At 37.8% G+C, this 23,991-nt stretch overlaps 1 protein-coding gene and 1 long non-coding RNA gene across 6 annotated transcripts in view; one reads left to right on the plus strand and one right to left on the minus strand.

Annotated features, from left to right (window-relative positions):
• Positions 1-23,991, minus strand: part of LOC138683278 (uncharacterized) — a 260,146-nt gene that overhangs the window by 140,850 nt on the left and 95,305 nt on the right. The window lies entirely within an intron of this gene.
• Positions 1-23,991, plus strand: part of LOC138681753 (phosphatidylinositol 3-kinase regulatory subunit alpha-like) — a 106,860-nt gene that overhangs the window by 74,953 nt on the left and 7,916 nt on the right. For 4 of the 5 annotated variants that reach the window (XM_069774849.1, XM_069774850.1, XM_069774851.1 and 1 more), the window contains 10 exons: positions 2,445-2,537; positions 4,300-4,374; positions 7,850-7,981; positions 10,097-10,298; positions 10,497-10,576; positions 20,864-20,966; positions 21,651-21,749; positions 21,874-22,054; positions 22,536-22,661; positions 23,635-23,777. In XM_069774849.1, the coding sequence (XP_069630950.1) occupies positions 2,445-2,537; positions 4,300-4,374; positions 7,850-7,981; positions 10,097-10,298; positions 10,497-10,576; positions 20,864-20,966; positions 21,651-21,749; positions 21,874-22,054; positions 22,536-22,661; positions 23,635-23,777 (1,234 nt within the window). Of the gene's footprint in view, positions 1-2,444; positions 2,538-4,299; positions 4,375-7,849; positions 7,982-10,096; positions 10,299-10,496; positions 10,577-19,334; positions 19,503-20,863; positions 20,967-21,650; positions 21,750-21,873; positions 22,055-22,535; positions 22,662-23,634; positions 23,778-23,991 lie in introns of those variants that run through there. The other variant, XM_069774854.1, reaches the window with a different exon arrangement.

Raw genomic sequence — 23,991 nt, forward strand, 5'->3', positions numbered from 1 at the left:
CTGAACTCAAAACATAGCACTGTACCAGCTACTAGGAAGACAGTTAACTCTATCCCAGCTGAAACCAGGACAGTTTGTCAATCATAACCCATCAAAGTATGCCAGATGTCTCTGGCAGTAGTTTAATAATATCTTTATGTAAACATTCTTGCTTTCCAAGAGTTAAACGGGACCACTCTAAAACTTGTGAATTACTCTTTGGGCAAAAATAGTGCATTTAGAGATAGATCATCTCTCACATCACAGAGCCAGATCATTCCTTTATACAGTGTATTCTCTCAGTGAAGAAACTGCGTTGCGTGAAAACTGACCTTGTATAAAATCTGTATGCAGGTTTGCTTGAATATGCAAAATGTTCCCTTATGATTATACCACTATTTATTCTTAACCAGTCATTCTAGAAAAGGAAGTTCTTGCTTCAAGACAACTATACCATTGAACCTATTATGCTTGAAAAAATGAAAACAAACAGAAGTTATCATTGAACTTTTGTACGAGTATGAATGTGGTGGGTTGACCCTGGCTGGATGCCAGATGCCCACAAAGCTGATCTATCACTCCCCCATCCTCAGCTGCACAGGGGAGAGAAAAATATAACAAAAGGCTTGTGGGTCAAGATAAAGACAGGGAGAGATCACTCAGCAATTATCGTCACAAGCAAAACAGTCTCGACTTGGGGAAATTAATTTAATTTATTGCCAGTCAAAATCAGAGTAGGATAATAAGAAATAAAATTGAATCTTAAAACACATTCTTCCTGGGCTCAATTCCACTCCCGATTTTCTCTACCTCCTCCCCCTGAGTGGCACAAGTGGAGGGGGAATGGGGGTTGTGGTCAGTTCATCACACGTTTTCGCTGCCACTCCTTCCTCCTCACACTCTTCTACTCCAGCATGGGGTCCCTCCCATGGGAGACAGTCCTCCACAAACTTCTCCAACATGAGTCCTTCCTACAGGCTGCAGTTCTCCACGAACTGCTCCAGCATGGGTCCGCCGTGGGGTCACAGGTCCTGCCAGGAGCCTGCTCCAGCGCAGGCTCTCCAAGGTGTCATGGCCTCCTTCGGGCACATCCACCTGCTCTGATGTGGGGTCCTCCACGGGCTGCAGGTGGATATCTGCTTCACTGTGGACCTCCATGGGCTTCAGGGAAACAGCCTGCCTCACCGTGATCTTCACCACGGGCTGCAGGGGAATCTCTGCTCCGGTGCCTGCAGCACCTCCTCCCCCTCCTTCTTCACTGACCTGGGGGTCTGCAGGGTTGTATCTCTCACATGTTCTCACTCTTCTCTCTTCTTGCTGATGCTGTGCAGCAGTTTTTTCCCCTTCTTAAATATGTTATCACAGAGGCGCTGCCACCATTGCTGATTGGCTCAGCTTCAGCCAGCAGCAGGTCTGTCTTGGAGCCAGCTGGCATTGGCTCTATCAGACATGGGGGAAGCTTCTTGACGTGCGGAAAACAGACTCCACAATCAGTGAGATTGTAAAGTAGGTATGTTCATTCAGCACTGGGCAGCACGGGGGGTAGTCCCACCAAAGTCGTGCGCGCCTGACTCGGCAGTTTGCTTCAAATTTATACAGTCAAGTGTTACATATACATAGAGTTTCACAATATGCCTATACATAGGCATGATCTATCCCCGCTTCATATTAAAATTAGTTCCAAGAAGTCACAAGGCCAGTCTTGGCTGGTTCTTGGGGTCAACTGCTTCTTCTTATCAGGGACTATCTCCTGCCCCAGCCAGCCTCAACAATGCAAACTTTAAGCATCACTTCTCATCCCCTTGGGCCAACAATGCAAACATTAAGCATCACTTCTCATCCCCTTGGGCCATGTCTACCTCTATTGAAATTTCTTTAACTTCATTATAAGCTAGATAATTATTAAACAGTTCCTATCTACATCCATATATCTACTATATCTACTAAGGTTCCTTTGGCTCCCTGTCTCATTCTAGCATCTTCTCACAGAAGCCACCCCTGTAGCCCCCCTGCTACCAAAACCTTGCCATGCAAACCCAATACAATTAAATACTTGTTTCTACTGCTATTTCAGGCCTTTGTGTATTTTACCCAGGGGATCAGCAACTCCCAGCACACTGGGTGTATATTTCAGACCAGAAGATTTTTTAATTTTCATCCTTGCATTGTATTTCTTACTATCCATAGGTTGCAAACTTTTATTGTATTTTCTTTTCCTAGGTAATATAGAGGGTGATTCTAGGACTGACTGAGGTCTCTGAAAGAAAATGCTGTAAAAATGCAATTGTCATTGTTTTTATTTGCTTTCTGATTAGTTGCAGAGTGTTCTCATTTAGGCCTGACAAATGGGATGTTTGTTCAGTACTTAAAAATTAACTGGTTGCACTATGTGTCATGACTTTCATAAACAGAAACTGCATTTAATTGTAGCTTAGCTTATTTTCCTTCTTTTTTTTTTTTTACAGCTTTTTCACTTCCAGATCTTACGGAGCAGTTTGCACCTCCTAATGTTGCTCCACCAATCCTCATCAAGATAGTGGAGACAATTGAAAAGAAAGGTAAGCTGAAGAATGATCTACCAAGGCTTTTTCTTACTTGTGTGACCCAAGACTGCAGGATCAGATCCAGGGCTGGCATCTCCCCTTCCTAGAGCTGCTAATGCATTTCATCATTACTCAACAGATATGAAAATAATCTCATTTAAGGTTTGTTGTATTGGTTTCTGCTCAGTAGCGGCTACTTGGACTGTAGAAGCAAAACCAAAGCTTACCTCAAATGACATTTAATAACTCAACTAATATAAGTATTATTGAAAGGTAAGGGATAATGGTTTGGTATTGCTTTTTTTTTTTTCCTAATCGATGAACACCTTAAGTTGCTTATGGAAATGAGCACCTTAAGTTGCTTATGGAAATGCCATCATGACATTGGATTGGATACAAGGCCAAACAAGTAATGTGTTGCCCCAAAGTGGAAAAAAAAAAGAATTAAATATGAAAAAGTTACAAGAACTGTTTTTATACTTCAGGAGTCAGTTCTTTATTGCAGCTGTATGCTAAGCCAGCCAGTGGTTTTTTTATGTTTTTTTGATCTCCTGCTTTTCCATTTTGATGTCTCTCCATCCTTTTGAGGATTTCCCCTTTCTTCTACTATGTCCTGCCTCTTTTGCCCTTTATGTCTCCTCCTGGCTTCTCCTCTGATTTCACCTTCATAGTCCTGGTGAGGTAAGGAGCAGCCCAGTGGGTCCTGCTCATTCAGTGGCCTTACAGCCTGGGAGCGAGAGGAAAAGTGGTATTCTGATCAGACTCAGTCTGCTGTCCTTGGGGACGTGGGTTCTCACATAGTGCTGTGACACTTTAAGAGAGCATAAGCCTTTCCTGAATGAGTAGGAGCTTGCTAATATCAATGAAAAGGTCTAAAGTTTAGCAACAGTTTGCATAAGCAAACACTGCTTCCAGGAAATGCCACTGATACTATTAAATTGTCAGTGCTCTGCATCCTTGGGTATAGTCTCTTTCCTTGTGTCTTCTATATTTTCTCTGAAGTAGGGAACTAGTAAACAGTATCTTTCATATGAAAACATTGTATTGGTGTCTTTTATTCAAGTGGATTCTCAGGCATATTATGTGACATATACAGACATTTTCTCTCACATCAGTAATGTGACACTCGCCCTACATACACTGTGAGGTTATAGGCTCTACAGATAGTCAAAGGCAGCCTAAGAGTTACCAGTCCCATAGAAGGGACTCTCTGTCTCTGTTGACTGCATAGGGTGCCAAAGGTTAGGCACGTTTGTAACTTATAAGTCTCAGTTAAATCTTTAAAGCTAATTAGGATGTGTCAGAACTTTTTTCATGTCCCTCTCCCATTCCTGTGTGGTATCATGATTCAGACTGCTCACTTATTATCCACCTGAAGGACCTGGTGTTTCCAGCTAGCATGTATAGTGTAAAGGAAGATCTGGCTCCCATGTTGTTCATGCAAGCTGTTTTCTTCCCTGGGATATGTGAATCTGTTTCCTAGTCCTGGCCTTCTACAGTCAGCCCATGGAGAGTTGTACAGAATATGTGGGACTGCCAGCATCTCTGATCTTCTTTGGCCAGCTCTTTCTGCAGACCCAGCAGTTTGCATGTACAAAGAGGTGTCTTACAGCCTTAAAAAGCAATCACATTCCTTAGTCTAGTAGGCGGTAGGAGGATGATGAGGAGAATGTTGCTAATTTATACTGTAAGTACTTATTTGAGGAAAACAGAAATATATTGTTTCATGGCAACAGTAACTGGAATTTTAATGTATCCCATCAATTTTGTTTTGAAGATCTGGAGTGCTCAACTTTGTATGGAACACAAGGCTCAAGCAGCTCAGCAGAATTAAGACAAATTCTTGAATGTGGTAAGTACAGTTTTCTTTAAAGCACTATACAGATTTTGTGGTCAGATGGATCCTGTTTTCTTTGCTCCCCTACTCAGCTTATATATGAGCTGGTTCTGAATAATATAATATTAAAAAGACAAATATAAGTAAAAAAAGGTTTCTAACTTTTACACTTAATAGGAAAGGTATTTTTCACTTTTACAGGTTGGGGTTTTTTTCATGGCTCCACTGCATGGTTCTTTTTCCAAGAATAATTATTTTAATCATTTGTTGGTAACTTGCTTGTTCGAGGACTGAAAATCTAGCTGTACAGAAAAAAAAGGTGTTTTGTTCAGAAGCAAGGTAAAGATACACTATTCTTGTAAGGCTGCAGGTTAATATTTTGTAAACAAACGACCATTTGTTTACATACAGTTCTGTGCATGCATTTTTTTGGTCCAGTAGATGGAGAGGCAATAGCTCCACATTCCCTGCCTGCTACCAAGCTGATGCTGGAGGGGAAAGAGAGAATTGATGTTGCTGCAGTAGGCTGGGTTCTCATGTTTTGGACAGTAAAATGTAGCTACACCACTAACATCAAGTACCTGTTCAACTTTTCTGAAATATGCTTCCTTCTCTTTTTGGTACTCTTTTTTTCAACTTCAGGCCAGAATATACTGGCATGGCAACACTCAGTTGCACTATGAGAGATCAGGAGCTGTTGTAGGAGGAGTGCTTGACCATGCCCTTGCAAGCTGGGGTGCCATGTGCGGTGTGAACTTCCACTTGCATAAAAGAGCACAAAAATACAAGGGCTAGAAAATGAAACTGGTTACATGCCATGTTGCCAAAGGGACAAAGGAAACAAACTCAAACCGTGAATTAGCTCGCTCTATTTTTAGTAATTGCAAATATTAACAAAATGAACAAGAGATGATACTATGAGTTGTCTGTTCCTTCAGATCAAAAGAGCATCCTGTCCTCTGCTGATTGTGATGGGAGTGAAGGAGTATATGAGTGCAAGCAGGGAGAAGAGATATGCATGTGGTGCTAGCAGCCTAAGCCATATTTTTACTATTGTAATTATATTTTTTCAGTCCAGATAAATACAGATTTTCTATGGCACCAATATCAATGTATCTCTTAATTTATCTGAATCCCTTGTTAAGTCTCTAAACTGAGGTGTACTTTTAAGAAAGGTTTGTCTATTTCCTGAGATCAAGAACTTGTGGTTTACATGTATTCTTATTTAAAATGTATTTAGGTTTGAGAAAGGAAAACAGGACTTTACCCTTTAGTAACTGTAGGGTTTAGGGATTATTCCGTGCGGGGCCCGGACAATAGAACACCAATATGATGATTAAAGTCGTCACTTTATTGAGCTTAGCCGATCATTTTTATACAATTCTCTAAGTTGTTTAGAAGCTTTGATTGGCTGCTGCATGCAAGCATTTGGTGTCCACGTGCACAAGCATAAGCGGTGATTGGTTACATCGATACTGTCCACGTGTATAAACATAAGATACAGTTAGTTATACTCACTCTGTACACACGCATAAACACAGGACATAATTGGCTATGTTAGTTAGAGCATGCAAGACTTGTCTTAGTCCAATTGGTCGAGATAAGCCCCTGAATTGAGGTTGTTTGTGCCACGTTCCCTTTATCGTGGAATGTGCACCTGTGTTTTTCTAACTGGGATCTTTCTTTTTCTATCTTCTTGTTTAGTCTGTTCATAGCCTTCTAAAGGTGTCTGGAACACTCTTGTGACCATGAGCTACTTTCAGGCCCGATAACTAAGTTCCATATAATTGAACCCTACAAGTAACAATATATCTTTCTTAGTTCTCTTTAAGATAGGATCAGAATCTTCCAGGACAGAGCCAGTGCAGTGGGTATTCAGACACATGGATACAGACAGATCTGGTCTTTGCTTACTCTCTTGAATTAGCAGAGTGCAAGTCGGCTCTGGTCTCAAAGTTGTGGACTCCATTAGTGTGCTGTTCTGCTTATGGTTAAAATGTTTTCCATATTAATTGGATAACTGCCTGTTAGCTTCAACACAATGCTATCTAGCTCCAAAATCAAAGCTGACTTGCATCTTGCCAGCTCGGCAGATGGAAGAGTTCAGGTCTGTTTATGACATTACACCCAAAGAGTTGCAGAGTACCATGTTTATTCTGACTCCTGTATTCATTATAATAATTTGGGATATACTTCAGAGAATGGGTCAACACTGAGAGAACCAGGACTTAACTTGGCTTATGAAATAAAAAACATCCTGTGAGCAACAGAACTAATTAAAACTATTTCTTATGAATTTGTGGTTGGATTCTCTGACACATAATTGCTCTTGTAGAATTCATACCCACACTGCAAGTTTTTTATCATCTGAGCCATTCATAATGTCTTTTTTCCTCATGTGGATTCTTTGGTGTCTAATAAGGATTGAGCTCATACTGCAAGCTTTCCTTCAGGGAAAACAGGAAGGAGGTGGTAGAACACTAAGTGTCTCGCTACCCTCTCTTGGCTGCCTTTTTTCACAGTACATGTAGACACACCATATATCTGATTCCTCTACCTCCCTGTTGAATTTGGTTTAAACTGGCCAAATAGGTTCAGGAAATATTTTACAGGGGACTTGGCTAGCCTAGAAAGTTGGTCAGCATTAATATCTCTAAATTCTTGTACCAAATATGGATCTTTCTGTAAACATTTAGGACTTTACTGCACCAGTTTCATGTTTTAAGAAGAAACCTAATCTTGCTTGCATTAAGTAAGCATTTCTATATTTTCCTATTTTTATTTTTGCTGCTGATATTCCTTGCTCCAATGCTAACAAGTAGTCCTAGCCCCATACTAGCTACTATGAAGAAAATTAACCGTATCCCAGCCAAAACCAGCACAGTGTGACACTCCCAAACCTTAGCCCAAGTCATAACTATGCTGGAAGGATATCAGGTTTTACAAGATAAATCCTAACTGCTGCATAAATTACCAAGCACCCAGTTCTGCACATGTATATTTGTTTCGACTCACATAAATGTTTACAGACTTGGGGCCCCAAGTTGTTAATCAAGCTTCCAGTCATAATAGAAGTAGCTACCAGTAGAGAAGCTGCATTTGCCCAAACCCTTGATTAAAACTTACTTCTTACACAAAATATTTACAGGTAAAACAAAGACCTGTTAAAAATACTCTGATGTTCCATAACACTGCCAACTTACAGCAAGTCACTACCATTATTCTGACTTCAGCCCTGCACTGTACATGACAGAAAGCTTTGGAAGCCATTTGGTTCATCAGATGCCAAAGGCCTAGGCATGGTGTTGAGCACTGTATGTTCTTCATCTCAAAGATGTGTTTTGGTGTCTTAGATTCTTTCTTACAAGTTGTTCCCTGTAAACCAGATATAAGTTAGCAGTTTTGGCTTGGTATAAAGTATTAATATCATGAGCCTATGTATTTTTACTAGGTTCTAATGTCTAAAAAGTATGTTGCTCTTTCCCTTTAGATGCCTCTCTGTTGGATTTAGAGACATTTGATGTGCATACTTTATCAGATGCTCTCAAGAGGTATCTCCTGGACCTGCCAAATCCCATCATTCCAGCAGCTGTTTACAGTGACATGATTTCTGTAGCTCAAGGTATGAATATCAAATTATTTCAAATGTCAAACCAAAAAGCTTTTGTTAGGATTCTGAATATCCAGTGGTCCATCTGTCATCCACAGAACATGGAAGATTCTGCACAACCTGGCAGCATCTCAGAAAAAATATATACTTTCACTGTTTTTGATGAAAGCTGTTTCAATTCAAATCTAGACATGCATTATTAACTTATCTATTTAGGTAAACATAATGAAAAATATAAGAGATAAGACAGTTCTCTTCATTTTAGTAAATAGAATGACTATATAAAAACGGGGGGGCAATCAAGGATTTATCTGTATTCAGAAAGCTAATTTTTAACTTTTTATCAGTGCTGACAAAGTAAATGTATTAGAGGTCATGGTGTTCTGCAGTACGTTGGGAGTTGCAGATTATGAAGTGACAAATACATGCGTGTAAGATATTCATCATCTACAGTGGTCATTTCAAACAAGTACAGCTTATAGGCTTTCAGCACGTGGGCCAAATATTCTGTTATATGTCTCAGGACAGGATATTGTTACTGGTAACCTTCAAAGTTAGAACAGTACCTGTGAGAATTATCTAGTGCATCTCAGAATTACCCAATCATGTGTGACGCTAAACACAAGACAGACTTCTAGCAGTACACTCTGAACACATTGTGGTTTTTACCAAAATGCATATCTGTTTCCATTTGACTTTTAAATACTTGTTCTTTACTCTTTCCTGAGCATTTCACTTTTTTCAAAAGAAGAAACAAGTCTTACGGCACTGTTGCATTAAAGCATAAAAAAGTTTGGCAGAAAATAAACCCCCTTGCATTCCAGCTTATCCTCAGATGTCAGAGGGGCTGGGGGTGGCTAGGTTTAATTTCTGAGCTATGTCCAATTCAACGCTATAAGTCTGGTTGCGTTCAATATGTTGAATTATCACGATGACAGATGCACTAATAGCGTACTGCACTCTCAGCTTAGCCGTGTTCAATGCATGAGAATTACAAGACTTAGGGAGTTTGGTCATGTTAATGAACGGCTAGATTAATGAGCAGCATGGTTTATTAAAGTGACAGGATTACAGGTTCTTTTGGATTGCTGGTGATAAATACACTGTCTGCAAAGCACATGCAAATAATAATACAGTTGACTACAAGCACATTAAATTATGGGAAAACTCTATAGAGATTTCTAAGTTTCCCAGGGAAGCACTCGGTATAACCGAGGGTTCGAATCTTACCAAATAGGTGTCCCTATGGGGGGAAAGAGAGGTTCAGCCCATCGACTGATCCCAGAAGCCAGCGATGTCCTCTTGACTTGTCTATGATGGTGTCTTCCCTAGCATTCCTCCTCTCTTAAGCCCTTTTATATTTTCTTATTTTTTAGGTGGAGCTTGAGTGACTCTAGTCATACATACCTTTACTTTGATTGGTATAAAGTTCTCTCACTTTGCTTTTAAAGGTATATGCTAGGGAAAATTCAGAGCGCATGCTCAGTGAGGGGTGGTCGCACCTTGAAGGTGGATAACTTTTGGGATGGAGGTGTGTTTTGGTATTATAATGAGATTATAATGAGCAAAGTTCACCCAGAGGACATGGTGTTGCATGTCATTACTCCAGAACTGGGCACTTATGATATAAATCAGAAGTAAGGCCATAGCATTGACAGAACCCCCATTATTTCACCTCCTTGCTTCAGTGGATTCAGTGCAGGGACCTTCCATTCTTGTTCCAGTAGTTCCAATTCCCTGTCCCTGCAGTGATATCACAGAGCCTGGCCGCAGTGTCTCCACTCCACTCCACCCTCCGTGTTGCTTCTCTTAGGATCAGCGTGCCAAGCTCCCCTGGTGTTGCTAACATCTAAGGTTGCAGGTTATGTTTCTTAGGGAATTATTATGGAACAGATTTCTTGCATATCCACTGCATTCCACCCTGGAGGTTCACCTTCCCTTAAGGCGGGGGTGGGACACACATATCAATAAGTCACCTCCAGCAATCATTCCACAGGCACTAATGAAGGACAGAATTTTTTTTTTTTCTGTAAGATTGATGCTTCCAAAGGAGTTATATATAGTTTCATTTTACTTGTTGAATGTTACTGTTCTGATATCAAGATCCTTTTATCTGTTTGCTTGCAGAAGTGCAGAGCTCAGAGGAATATGCTCAGTTGCTGAAGAAACTCATCAGATCTCCAAATATACCTCCCCAGTATTGGCTCACATTCCAATATTTGCTCAAACATTTCCTCAGACTTTGTCAAGCCTCCAGTAAAAATCTCTTGAATGCAAGATCTCTGGCTGAAATTTTCAGCCCTCTGCTTTTCAAATTCCAGATAGCAAGGTACATGGGTCATCTTTATTATATTCTGCACTGTAAACATGTGTTAGCTATATACAAAGGAAGTTTAATTAATTAATTTCTTGACCTTACTTCTAATGTGGAGGGCATTGTTATAAATTTTTCCAATGTTTTTTGAATAATACTAATGTAAACTTTTGCATTTTTCCTAGTTCTTACTGTCTAATTCATCTCTTGCAGCTCTGATAATACTGAACACCACATAAAAATCCTAGAGGTTTTAATCACAAGCGAATGGAATGAGAGACAGCCTGTACCAGGTAAAAAATATTTTTAATTTAAAAAAATTATATACCATTGTTTTCTTAAATATTAAAATTCAACTTAAGGACAGGAAATGCATGTTGTTTTTCTTTTTTAATCAAACTTAATGCAAAAGTGCATAATTACAGAATTAAGTAGAAGTTGTTCATATGTTCCATAGTGGTGTGCGACATTTGTTTTATAAAAAAATTGTCTTTTTCATTAAAATCATTTTAGTACCCATAGTTTGTACAGCCTTAGGACTTTCATTCCTTTTTCAGTAAACAGTGAATAAGAATTTTTGAACTTATTGTTACCAAAAAAGCCAGTCAAAGAAACTCTCTAAGACTCGATTTTGGAGTTTTAGAAAGCAGGCATTCTTATTGCAGCGCTGGATGCATGGGGGATCGCGCCACCTATCGTGCACACCATTACCTACAACAAGCAGAAATTTATATTATTACAGTCATACATATTCATATTATCATTTACATAGTGTCCACCCTTTGGTCACATGCAGTGTGGGTCATCTTTTTCTCCTAGTTAGCTGGCCTTGGCAATTTTTAATTACAAAACTCAGCAGAACTCAAAGCTTATCATCAAGGCCCAAGGCTTCTTGTCTGTTGACGCACATCAGGCCCGAGGCCTCCTGTCTGTTGGCGCCTCCAACACATACCATTGACAAAGCTCAAGGCTTTTCTTATCTAATTAGTACATACCAAAATTTTGAAGTTTTCAAGCAAGCAAAAGTTCATTAGTACAGCGATACAGTAAAATTTTCCTTCTCCTGCCTTTGTTCAAGGCATCATTATAAGAACTGTAAACCAATAGAATACATATCATACAGCAGCGGTGGTGGTGGTGAAATTCTGGAGATTTTATTTAACTCTCACTCTATTCCCAGGCAAATTTTCTTAGAAATACAATACCCCATAGAGATCACCTGAGGAAAGTAAGATTTCCCCCTTTCTTTACTTATATGCTTTTTTAAATCCAGACTCAAAAGATTTCTTAATCAATATCGATAAACAATGCAGAAAATATTAACACCCCATTCAGGAAAGTTAGATTACACTTGTTTTGATTCTGTGAGTTAGCACCTAATTTAGTCAACAAACAGTAAAACCCACATCTAATTTATGCAAAAATCCCTGGTTTTAAATCAAATATTTGGTAGGAGCAAGGCAGAGTTGCTAACTGTGTGCAAAAGAAATTACTAATGCAGGGGGACTTTAGATATTAGCTTTTACAGCTTAGTAACAGAGAATATCTGAACAAAGGATAGGGCAGTGGTGAACAGAACATTGGGCAGGCTGTAGCTCTCCTGCCTCTCTGTTCAAAGTACAAGGTAAAGTTCATGGCAGTAGGATTTGTAGGACTGCTTAAGATTTGAAGAGCTAGAACACAGCAGCAGAAAAACAGCAGCAGAAAAATGCCTTATGTCTCATATTTCAGGTAGGCACATTGTATAATCCCCTTCATCAGCTACTGAAGATTAATTTAAAATGGCTAAGATTTTTATTCCTACTGCTTTGATTGGAAGGCTTTTCCAACCTTGCCAGCTCTATTAGTTAGGAACCTTTCCCTAACATTTAGTGTACGTGTATTTTCAGCTAGTTTATGCCTATTTGGTTTCATTCAATTTTTGTCAAAATAGTTAAGGAGTCATTTCCAGAACCACTGTGTATTTTTCTTCCTAATGTTTCATAACAACCAGGAGAGTCCAAACTTTTAATGACTACTTGCCTTATTTTACTAAGAATCAGCAAATAACTGCTAATTGTTAAAGAATGATTTTATCTTTGCCACATGTTATAAGCCTTACAAAGCAAAATACGTTATTGAAACCTCTAATATTCTAAAGAGTTTGCTAATAGCGTTTTTGGAAAATTATATGTTTGCAAATGCTTTAGGATATGTAAATTTATATGGCTTGAGGTGCTGAATGGGAGGTTACAAAGGTAGGGTCAACAGTAAGAGTTTCTGAAGTTGCAAAGTGAGCGTTAAAGTTGCACTTAAGAGATCACTTGATTGCATATAGTCCTGGGTTGCTTCATATGAGGAAAGTATAAAAGTGAAAGGTGTTGATGTTAGAACTACTAATGAGGACAAGGAGTCTAGTCATCCTGAGAGAATCATTAGGGCACTTGAAGAAATGTGGCTGTATCCATCAGATTTATAGGGTTTGACACTACATTAATAATTATAATCTAATAGCTACTTGTTTTTAATATTGCTTCTGAATTAATTAATTTTTTGTAATGCAATAGTTTATTTTGAGGGTCCTCCTGCTATTTTTCATATGATCTGTTACAAAAATAGAACTCCTCCTCTGTGCGTTTCAAAGTCCATCCTGGGCAATGGAATGTTTTTTAGTAGAACATTTGCACATCTATTAATATGCTGAAAAAAAACTCAGATACAAATTTTCAAGCTTTGTAGTCTATGGTTAGCTAGCCTCTGCTCTTAAGCCTATAAAGTGCTTGAATAATTTTCAAAAGTTGAGTCTTAATAGAATGTTATGTAAGTTTAGGATTAGAACACAAGTCTGTTTTCAGCACCAAAATCATTCAGTGACCTGATCATCTGAAGTGCTGTGTTTTTATAGTTCTCATAGAAGACTCAAGATGTATTTTTCAAAATTATCATCTTCAAGATTATTGGTTGTAGTGGCTTGAGTTTCCATAAAAAAATGTTTAGAGACATTGTAATAAAGGAAGATACCTAGAAAAGATAACTTTATAAGTGTTCTGAGAATGACAATCTATAATAGAATTTTTAAAGTTCAGAAGTTAAGAGGTTTTAAACAGAAAGAATCTTACTTGTTGAAAATCATGTAATGACGACTAAGTGATAACAGGTAAGCCAATGCTGCCAGGTTTCTTTTCTTTTTCACAGACTGAAGTGATAGCTTCCTCCTTTCTTTTTTCTTTCTGTTATTCTCAAGCCTGGATGAAAACATTCTGTCTAAAATGAGCTGTGCATGAAATTTTAGTGCTATCTTGCGCAATATGTAGATACATTAAATGCGGGGTTGGAGATAACTGATCTGAATAGGGAGGAGATATTTGCACAACTGTGATTTTTTTTTTGCATCACCCACTAATTATCTTTCTTGCCTCAAAGCAATAGAAATTATGCACTTGGGCCTTATATCTTAATATTAATATCTTAAATTGGACATCTTATAGCTAGAGTCATGCTATGCACACCATAGCACAAAAACAGGAGTTACTGTTAGGCCATTACTTGATTTTTTTTAATCACAACTCTGGACTGATTTTTTTTGTTCTCTGTCACAGTGTTCAACAGCAAACTATGCATTTTTGTTTGTGAATTAGAATAGTGCTCAGCCCTTCGCAAAAGTTAAAGTACTAAAGTTAAAATACCTGTTGTGCCTATGTGTGTAGTATGTCAAGACAAAGTAATGTTTCAGGAGAAGTAAGATTAGAGAAATGTTTGGTGTTTTGAATAATTGGTAACCAGATCCATTTTCCGATTCCCGTCTCATTCTTTGTGTTTATCAGTGGGAGGCCTGAAAGGTGGTGTTACTGGGCAAACTAGATGATTTTAGCATCCCATTTTAACACTCCAACTTGATGAACAGCCACACAGGCTTTAAAAAGTAATGCTGATTTTACAGTCAGAAGCAAAGTACGTGTCTCTAAACATGCTATTCAAAACAGTAGTATTAGAAGAAAGTATCTTAGTTATAAGAGATTATAGCTAACAGTGCTGCTTATGTCTCACAGATAGAATCTCACACAACATAGAGAGATGTGAAGGCACATATGCTTTTAGAGGTATATATTGAAAAATGGGCTATATTTGTAGGTACAGAAGACTGGATGTTTTTTTCAGTTCATTTTTGAGGATTGTAAAGGCTCTTGGTTTTCCTGTCTGGAGCAGGCTTGCACTAGATGAAGGTCCCGCAACTGTCCACAGGGCCTGGCAGGTGCTTGGGGCAGTGCGGTCAGTTTGGCTGAGCTGTGAGGGCAGGTTGTACAGAGGAAGGTGGTGAGATAGGAGAGTTATGAGATTTTTGGGGGGAGAACTCAGTGAGATGGGAGTCCTCTTGGGGTGGAGGTGTGTTGAGGAGCATAGAGTGGCTTTGGGTGTGTGAGATCAAGGCGTGTCTTATCACAGGAAGGTAAAGAGGAAGGGGGATATGGTGGGAGAGCAAAAGAAATGTGGGGAGCTGGTGGCATTGTGGGCAGATGGGCTGGTGAGGAACAGAGGAAGAGCTATTTCAGTGGCTGGAAGGAGCTGCCATCCTGTATGGATGAATTGAAGCCTCTAATGGCCTGCACACTAACTCAAGCTGAGCTGCTTTGTCTAAACTGTCTATCCCAGTTTATTCCCATTTCCCAGGCTTGTAAATAACATTGTAAATAATGGCTCAAGCTGTGAAATATTGCAGGTTTAAGTATGAAGAGGTAGGTTTTACTACTCACAGAGTCATAGCTAAAAATAAGTGAGGTAATGAGACTGCCTTACATGTAACTGCTCACTTGCTGGGGATGGGGTGAGAGTTTTGGCAGTATAGCCAAGATGCAGACACTTTGCTTTTAGCTGAACAAAATATTAGCAAGCTTGGTGGCATAACAACCAGAGCAGGGGAATGTAAAGGCTGATCCTGTTCCTCTTGAAATTGGTCACAAAGCTCCCCTGGACTGCAGTAGTCAGGCTCAGCCCACAGTCCTATCAGTAGTGTCTTGGGGGCACAGCCAAATATGTAAAAATGCTGTCCCTTGTCAGGACTTTTCTGCATCATGTCATGGGCTTGGTTGGACTGTTGGCAGCACTGAGCATGGTTTGGAGCATGCAGAAGGCAGTCTGTCCCAGGGAGAACTGATGTCATATGGGATATTGCACATCCGTGCCTCACCCGGCAAAGGGGTCCCCTTCTAAGCTAATAAAAATAAGGCTTTATATCTGATTTAATGGAGAGCAAAATGCTTTGTTAATCACCATACCTAGCAATGCTGTATTCTTGGTTTAGATTTTGACAGTAGCGTATGCTTTATGTTTCTCAATACCTAATTGAAAGTATTTGGTAAAACTGAAATATGTATGACATTATTAGATTTTTTTACAGATTAATATGTGTGTGTGTATTTGTATGTAAGTATGTGTAACACACATGCAAGCCTGTCGAACCTGATCAGTTCTCTTCCTGCTTCATACATCTATTTTTAGAAACAAAATGCTTCATAGATAGAACACCACTGTGAGTATGACTGCAAAAAGTCATAGGCTGCTAACTTTCTGCAAATACAAATCTATAGATTCAATGGGCACTACTCAAAGTTTTGAAATTTAAATTTAAATAAAAGTTAAGATGGGGCGATTGTATGAAAATGCAGGTGTGTGCATATTGGTATCTTTTTTTTGACAAGACACGATTCCCTTCTGCAGGATGATTAGGAACTCATTTTTGCACAAGGCACTGGAATCCAAAAAAAATTGGACTTGGGAACAAAGTCTTATCTTTTATCTCTGTGTTGGGTACCTGTGCTTTTTAAAATGATAAACAATTAAGTGAGCCAGTTTTGAGTTGTCTTATTCCTTTGAGAATATGCTTCTGTATTGTGGCCCTGTAAAGCAAAAAGTGTTATCAACCCCTTCTGTAAATAGGAGGCATATCAGTTACTGACAGAAATTGAATTTTTCCTCTTCTCCTGCTGTGTACTGTCATTAGTTCAGAAATGCAGGTTACCGTCTCCATTTGAAGTAGGCTGTACCTTTCTGACTGTGTTGCTTTAAATTATATATAGAACTGACAATTGTTCAAGTAGGCAAAAGCTAAAACTAGAAAAGCAAAGGATTGTTATAGGTGAAGCTAATCAATAAACTGTAAAACATCAGAAATGTACTGCAGATATTTGGGATTTCATTATGAGGTACAAGTGGGTTTGGTATTTTGTAGCATAGGAGGATTTTGGTAGGTGTAGTGTTTGGGAGGTGAAAACTTCAGTGCCGTTTGACTGATGTAAGGAGCACAAGCTGATCTCAAGGAACACAACTACTGGAAGTTCTCACTGTTTCCAACAAGTGGGAGGAAAATATTAATCCCCTTCTCTTCTTTCTCTGAATTAAATCTTGTGGTCTGCTTCTCCTTTCATTTTGGATTTATTTCCTTGTAAAAGTATAGCTGGCAAAGAAGTTAACCTCTGTAGGCAAAGGGGAGCAGGCTCTTCAGTTGCTGTTCTGTTCCTTTAGCAAGTCTGATCTCCACCAAACACTAAGGCAAGGAAAATATATTTAATCTAAACTGTTCCCTCTCTGTACAGTCCCTTTTCCCACCTGCCTGCCCAAGAAATCAACAACCCTGACATACTGGAAAACACCATGGATACTGACAGGTGTTTTTTCTACTACTTTCAGTTTATGGAAAATGGATAAAATGCCTCACAGCTTCATGCTAAGGGATCTTCAAGCAACACCTGTATTTGTGATCCAGCATGAGCGTGTAGGAGGTGATGCTGTGCTTGCAAGCACGCTATTTTGCTTGTACATGGCTGCTCTGAGGGATACAGCTCTTTTCAAGGAAGATTTTGATTCTGGGTTGTTTTGGGTTTTTTTCAGTAAGTTAGTTAGCCTGTATTTGGCTGTTCATGGTGCTTTTCTTGACTTTAATATTGCACTCAGCAGCCAGTGATAGCCTCTTACAATGGTCTCATTTACTTAGCTAAAATGAGAAAGTTAGCCCTGCATTGGACACTTGTTAGCTGATGACAACTTTGAATCTGGCTTCCCCCTCCCCCACCTGAAATCCCATGCTCAGCAAATATGTGAACTTGCCCAAGTTAATCATGAAACTGAGATCTTTATCTGAGAGATGTGCAAGCTACCGAGGGTGGTGGTTTTGGTTTTTTTTCCTTTTACAGTACTAAAGTCAGGTTCACTTTTTAGTGATGAACCAGAGTAAGTGGATACCTTCTGCACAGCACAGAGCTTTAAGCAGTTAAGAAGAGAGAGGTGGCTTGGATTTTCTCACTGCATGTTACCGCTTTTTTAGAGATTTTTATGGAATGTTGGTTGGAAAGCAGAGCAATCTCTTTTTCAGAATTTTTTTTTTTGCTTAGTTGCTTCAGAGAAGCTTCCTATTAAAAGGAGTTGTTTTGTTTTTTTTAAGCAAGATTTTTATAAGAGGAAACCAATTAATTTTTCAGATTATTGGATTGTATTTTCAGGCTGTATTACAAGGGCGAGCATTTGCGATGCATAATTTACAAAGTAAGTGATTTTTAATTTCTGTATGTATTTTCTTCATCACCTTGTGGAAGTATTTTGCTATAACTGATTACCAGGTACTTCAAAATTAATTTAAGCTTGTTAACATGCATTTTTTGGTAGCTCTTGGTACTCCAGACATGTTCTTATATGTTAATACTAGTCTAAAGGGGGTGAGCTGATGAGGGGCACAGAGGGAGGGTAGATGTGTGTGAAATATTTGGGAAGGATACAAACTGTGTTAATTTTTTTAATGAGTATTTGTGAGAGAGAGCACACTTCAGCTGCACCAGGATTTCTTATGATGTAGGCAGAGATAGTTGCTACAGCTACTCTTTGTTGTGGTTATTTTTGGTATCTGGTTTTCTGCCCCCATAGATTATAGTGAGTATAAAGCATTTGGATTGCTTTACATAGCATTCTGCTCTGGAATTAATCGTCTATTCTGTACATGTTTCTTCCAAGAGGTCTGAGAGAGTTACAGTCAGCGATGGGGGGGGAGTTAAGAAGGAATATTTCTAAATGGTAGGAGAATATTAATGACATAATGTCAAGTGAGGAAGAAGACACTGACAAGGACTCTTGCTTTTAAACACAATTAACTTGATAAATATCTCAATGAGAACAGGGTAGAGAAACAGTGTGAAAAGGCAGACTAAATCTTGTATCCTGACAGACTGGCTTTTTATGTTCAGCAAAATCATTTTTCAAGATCTTTCTCAGTTTTGACTTTCTTCCATGGTCTAGGAAAATCTGCTGAATGTAAGTTTACAATATTTGATTTTTAGATTTCAAAATTAGTTAATCCAGATCGATTGGAATTGTATTTTATTACAAAATGATAAGGGAGGGAAGGCATCTCTGCAGTAAGCACATTTTATATAATAATATCAAGTATATCAGACCTGTGTGTCCATTAAAATTATAGAAATCTGTACGGTTTAAAAACATAATCCATATTTCATTATGTGGAGATATATGTCTCTGTGTGTGTATGTATGTGTGTAATAGATACACACACACGGAGTAATGCTCTTTTTCCCTTCCACATCTTTAATATGTACAGTAGGTCCACAAGCCTTTTTAGCTTTTTAAATGGTAAACTTCAGGTGTCTGAGTAGGAGAGTGAGTAGGAGAATGAAACCAAGAAGTGACTGATCTACCTCTAAAGGGAGCTGCCCTGTGTGTGAGTGTGCATGTGTCGTGTGCGCATGTGTGTAAGAGCTACGTGCTGCAGCATATCAGCCTTTTGTCATCCTGCCAGGATTGGACTGTACCATGCTGCAGAGTCAGGAAAATGAACTGGGAATGCGGGTGAGGAGAGCTCACTCAGTCCTTTTCTTTGTAATACTAGGTTTATATTGCAGTTCTGCTAAATGTAGATTCTTTCAGAAACTAAAAATGTTTTAAGATTAATGTAGAACAAAATGATGAAACAGGAATGGTCTGGTGACATTCTTTTGACATGATTGGCTGAGGATTATGATGTAATAGGTTACAGTGCAGCCCCTTATAGGTTTTAAAATTAATTCCAAGACACCATTACAAAGGGAGCCTGATACTTTTCTTGTATCTGAGCTTACTCAGTGAAACTCATACAAATGTACAATACTGTTTGGAATATGGAAGAACTGGATATAGAATATCCTAAGACAGATATAAGTTGTGGCACAGACTTGATGTTTTACATAGAAATGGATCTACCAGGTAAAACTGCAGTCTTATTATGGAAGACTTAATTCATTTTGTTCTTTACGATAGCTGCTGAAAAATTCTTAGTGGATATGTAGGATTTCTTTACTTTGTCATTGATACAGTTTTTCTTTTTTTCCTTTTTTCCATAAATTAGAATTAAATTGTGGTTTAGTGCACGGTTATAGTAATTAGAATCATAACCTGTAGAAATACCTGTCTGCTTACTTAATTGAATTTTTACTGAATTGACCTGTTTCTGTTTTGATTTTATTCTGTCAGATGTAGTTCTAGCTCTGCTATTTATATCATAAAAATTTTGCATTTCTTTTATTATTATTTTTGCTATCTCTGTTCCACACTGTGACTAAAGGAAATGCTGTAATAACACTTTTATTTCCTGAAACAGTGATTACAAATCATTGCTTTGGATTGTTTGAGGAAAAACAGATTTTAAAATCTAGTAATATTAATTGAATACCTGATATCGCATAATTTTTTCATATCATATAAAAAATGCTTTCTTGATATTCATTGCAACTTTAAAAACATCATCTTTTGTAGCCGGTCATAATATACAGAGATGTTCATAAGGAATGTTGTACTTACTGGAGAACTAGAAGAGCTGGGTTGATTTTTAATCCTGATTCCAATTCCCCCTTGCTACTAAGTCAGGAGTGCTGCAGTATCTTCTCTGGCACCCACTGGTATATGTATGCAGCTTTGACATTGAGAAAAGGGGGATATGGTTTTTAATCAGTCCTGGCATTTGGAACACAATTTATTCTGTAGAATACTAAGATTAACACAAGGGATATTTGGGTCACAGATGGGTTTCTTAAGGTGTTTTTTGGCAAATCATCACACAGAATGCTGAGGATCACAGAATCCCAATTCTTCTTCTTAAAATAAACAGTATTGCTGTGGGTTTGCATCTTTTGTTACTCAGCTTCTAGGTGAGGAAGCAGCAACGTTCCTCTAAGATCATTATGTAGGAGAAAAAAAAAATTTACATGTTTTATTATTTATATTCACCTGAAGATAGTGGAAGAAAGTAAAAACAAACTTCAGAATTTTTTTTTCTCAAATGCTTTCTTCACAGGGGGAGGAGATGAGTATGGTGTTATATTTTGCTTAAAATATATTATTGCAAGACTAACATACTGTTTTGAAACAGTACATCTTTCTTGTTTAATTATATTGTTTTCAGTAAAAATATCTTGATTCCTCCAATGTCTTTTAAAGACTGTTAGTGATGGAAAACTCTATTTTGTAACTATTTTTTTTTCTCATTCATGTAATAATGTGCAATTTCAAGGAATATATGGTCAGGTTTTCAATGAGTTCTATTCAACTTTTTCCCCCTTCATCTGCAGCACTGCCTCCTAAGCCACCAAAACCTAATACTTTAACTAACAACAGCATGAATAACAACATGTCATTACAAGATGCTGAATGGTACTGGGGAGATATCTCAAGGTAAATCAGCTCAAGACATGTATTTCTTATGTTTGGCTTTATGTTCTTGCTGTTATTCTGTGTATATGTATTCTTCTTAAGTATAGAAAAATTACAGTTCTAAGAGACATTTTTAGGATATTTTCCAACACAAACATATTACAGTTGGTTTTATTCCAAACATGACTAAAAAGTTACTGGCAGTTAGAATGTAATACGTGAAATGGTTTGGTGATTGTTCTGTTATTTTGACAGTTATATGAAATGCTAGCATGAAAGGACAACACCAAGAAATAAGTATTTTCTTTTTGTCTTTCATCCAGAACCTCAACTGTAGGCACAATAGTTAACAAACCAGACTAACAAGTGTCATATATTAGCAACATTTTTAACTGTACTATATATAGGTGCATTAGACCAGCACTGGCTGCTCCAGTTGCGCAGGCTTGTATGAACAAGCAGAAAGACCTTTGCATGAATATAACTTTATTCCAGCAGTGAGAGGACCTAGAATATACCATTTTTATGTCCCAGTTGTTCTCTAGTAATGTTAAATAAGCAATTAAATAACTGTATGTATTAATATGGAGATCAAGAAGGCTTATAAAAAAAAGTTATTTTAAACCAGAATAATTTAGAGCACAGTGAGAAGGTAAATGAGTGAAAAGTAGCTGAAATGATTGGTTACTTTTGCTTTCATTTTAGAGAAGAAGTAAATGAGAAGCTTCGAGACACTGCTGATGGTACTTTTTTGGTACGAGATGCTTCAACCAAAATGCATGGGGACTACACACTTACACTAAGGTAAGCTAATTACACTAGGTCTATAATACTTGACAGTAAAATGCAATACTGCATTTAAAATGCAGTGTTCCTTAGGAAATAGTATTTGAAGTATGCCTAACTTTTAAACAAACTTTATTTGCAGGAAAGGAGGAAATAACAAATTAATCAAAATATTTCACCGAGATGGGAAATACGGCTTTTCTGACCCATTAACTTTCAACTCTGTGGTCGAGCTAATAAACCACTACCGGAATGAATCTCTAGCCCAGTATAATCCTAAATTGGATGTAAAATTACTGTATCCAGTATCTAAATACCAGCAGGTAATTTGGTCTATTTTCTTTGTGTTACACTTAAATACAGAGAAGTTACTGCAGACCGAGGAGTAATTTATCATGAAGATCTTCAGCTCTGTTAATATTTGAAAAAATAAAGTGTGTATAAAAATGGATGTTTTTGTTTAAAAGCAACTCCACAATTTACATATAAATAATTAAAACTTTAAATACTGCAGATATATTATTAAGAAATAAACTTATGTTAATAAATATCCCACTCATTAATGATGAAATATATAATTTTCAGTATAAAGCTGAACACTTGCAATGCAAAATTGCTTTTTGTCATTAATTTTATTTCTAATTTGCATATTATGCATATAGTATATCATATCTCCATATTGATAGAAGAGAAGTCACATTTACTATGTAACTATCTGGTCATTTTTAAGCAGTTTTATGCTGAAAATCTGTGCAATATAATTTTTTCTTTACGGAATATCTTTCCTCCTGCTCATCAATCCAGGATCAAGTTGTAAAAGAGGATAGCATCGAAGCAGTGGGAAAGAAATTACATGAATATAATACCCAGTTTCAAGAAAAAAGCCGAGAATATGACAGACTCTATGAAGACTACACAAGAACATCTCAGGTGAGCTAGATGTGAAACCAAAGGGAGAGTGGAAGACTTCTGTATATTTAGAAGAATATTACTCCCTTCCACCACCACTACCATTGCCCAAAAGAAGAAACGTATCTGATGTGCTCGCTCAGTATAGTAGAATTGCTTACTCATTTGAATAGTCACCACCTGTAACCTAACCCTGTGCTCAAGTCTGACACCTGCATCCAAAGCAAGCACAGAACTGTCTTGATTTACCAACACTTCTGTATACTGACCTCATCAAGTTGAGTTAAGGTTTTCAAGACACATCTGCAGGGAAGCATTGTATTTTATTACTAGTTTGTTAAGGGTCTCTTTTCACCTATGCAGGGTGGAGTGATGATGTGTAGATACAGTGCAGGAATGAAAAGCTGCCTCTATCCTTCTTACATCCTAATAAACTATTAGACAAGTCTTGAAGTGCCAGTGAATTAGTGCTGTTTTACAGCTCCAGAATCAAGACTGCTTCTTAAAATGTTCAGGAAATACGCCTCAAAATAATTGAAGAAAGGTCGAGGAGTGCAGGCAACTTGAACTTAAAATACTTAGCTACCGACTAGCTATGTAGGGGCAGGAGGATAGACCTGTCCAGCCCAATATCTTATACCTTTATTTCAGAAAGCCAGATGTACTTCTAAGGACATTAGTTGGTACAAAGGGCAAAGTGCATTACCATAAGGCTCTAATCATCACAAATAAAACTTATTTATACAAAACAAAGATTGTAGCTAGCTCTTTGGCAGTTTTTCTTTCTTGGAAAACCTCATTGTGGAAAGCCTCATCATGGTAGCCTTTTGTATAGGCCTGTTTTCTCTGTTTTGTAAGGCTCTGCAGAGAGAATGTATTCTGGTAAAGGGATATTGAAGTCATTCTATTACAACATACTGAAGTGTTTCTGTGATACAAGCCGATAAATCATCCCCTCTGATAACCACTGTAATAACAATTATTTTATTTTCAGGAAATTCAAATGAAAAGAACAGCTATTGAAGCATTTAATGAAACAATAAAAATATTTGAAGAACAGTGCCAGACGCAAGAAAGATACAGTAAGGAATACATTGAAAAATTTAAACGCGAAGGAAATGAAAGAGAAATACAAAGGTCAGTGTTTATATTTCAAATTGTATGATTTTGAAGAAAGAGACAATGCCAAATATAGATCTGCCTAAAACTAAAGCAAGTTGGCAAGTTTAAAGCTGTTCAATTGTAAGCACAGCAAGCCTCAAATGGGGTAGATGTGAACTTGCAAAGCGTGTACCTATATCTAGAGAAATAATCTGTTCTCTTAAATGTCTACATGAGAAAATAGCGGATA

The sequence above is a fragment of the Haliaeetus albicilla genome, chromosome W (genome assembly GCF_947461875.1).
Source record: "Haliaeetus albicilla chromosome W, bHalAlb1.1, whole genome shotgun sequence".
NCBI lineage: Eukaryota > Metazoa > Chordata > Aves > Accipitriformes > Accipitridae > Haliaeetus > Haliaeetus albicilla.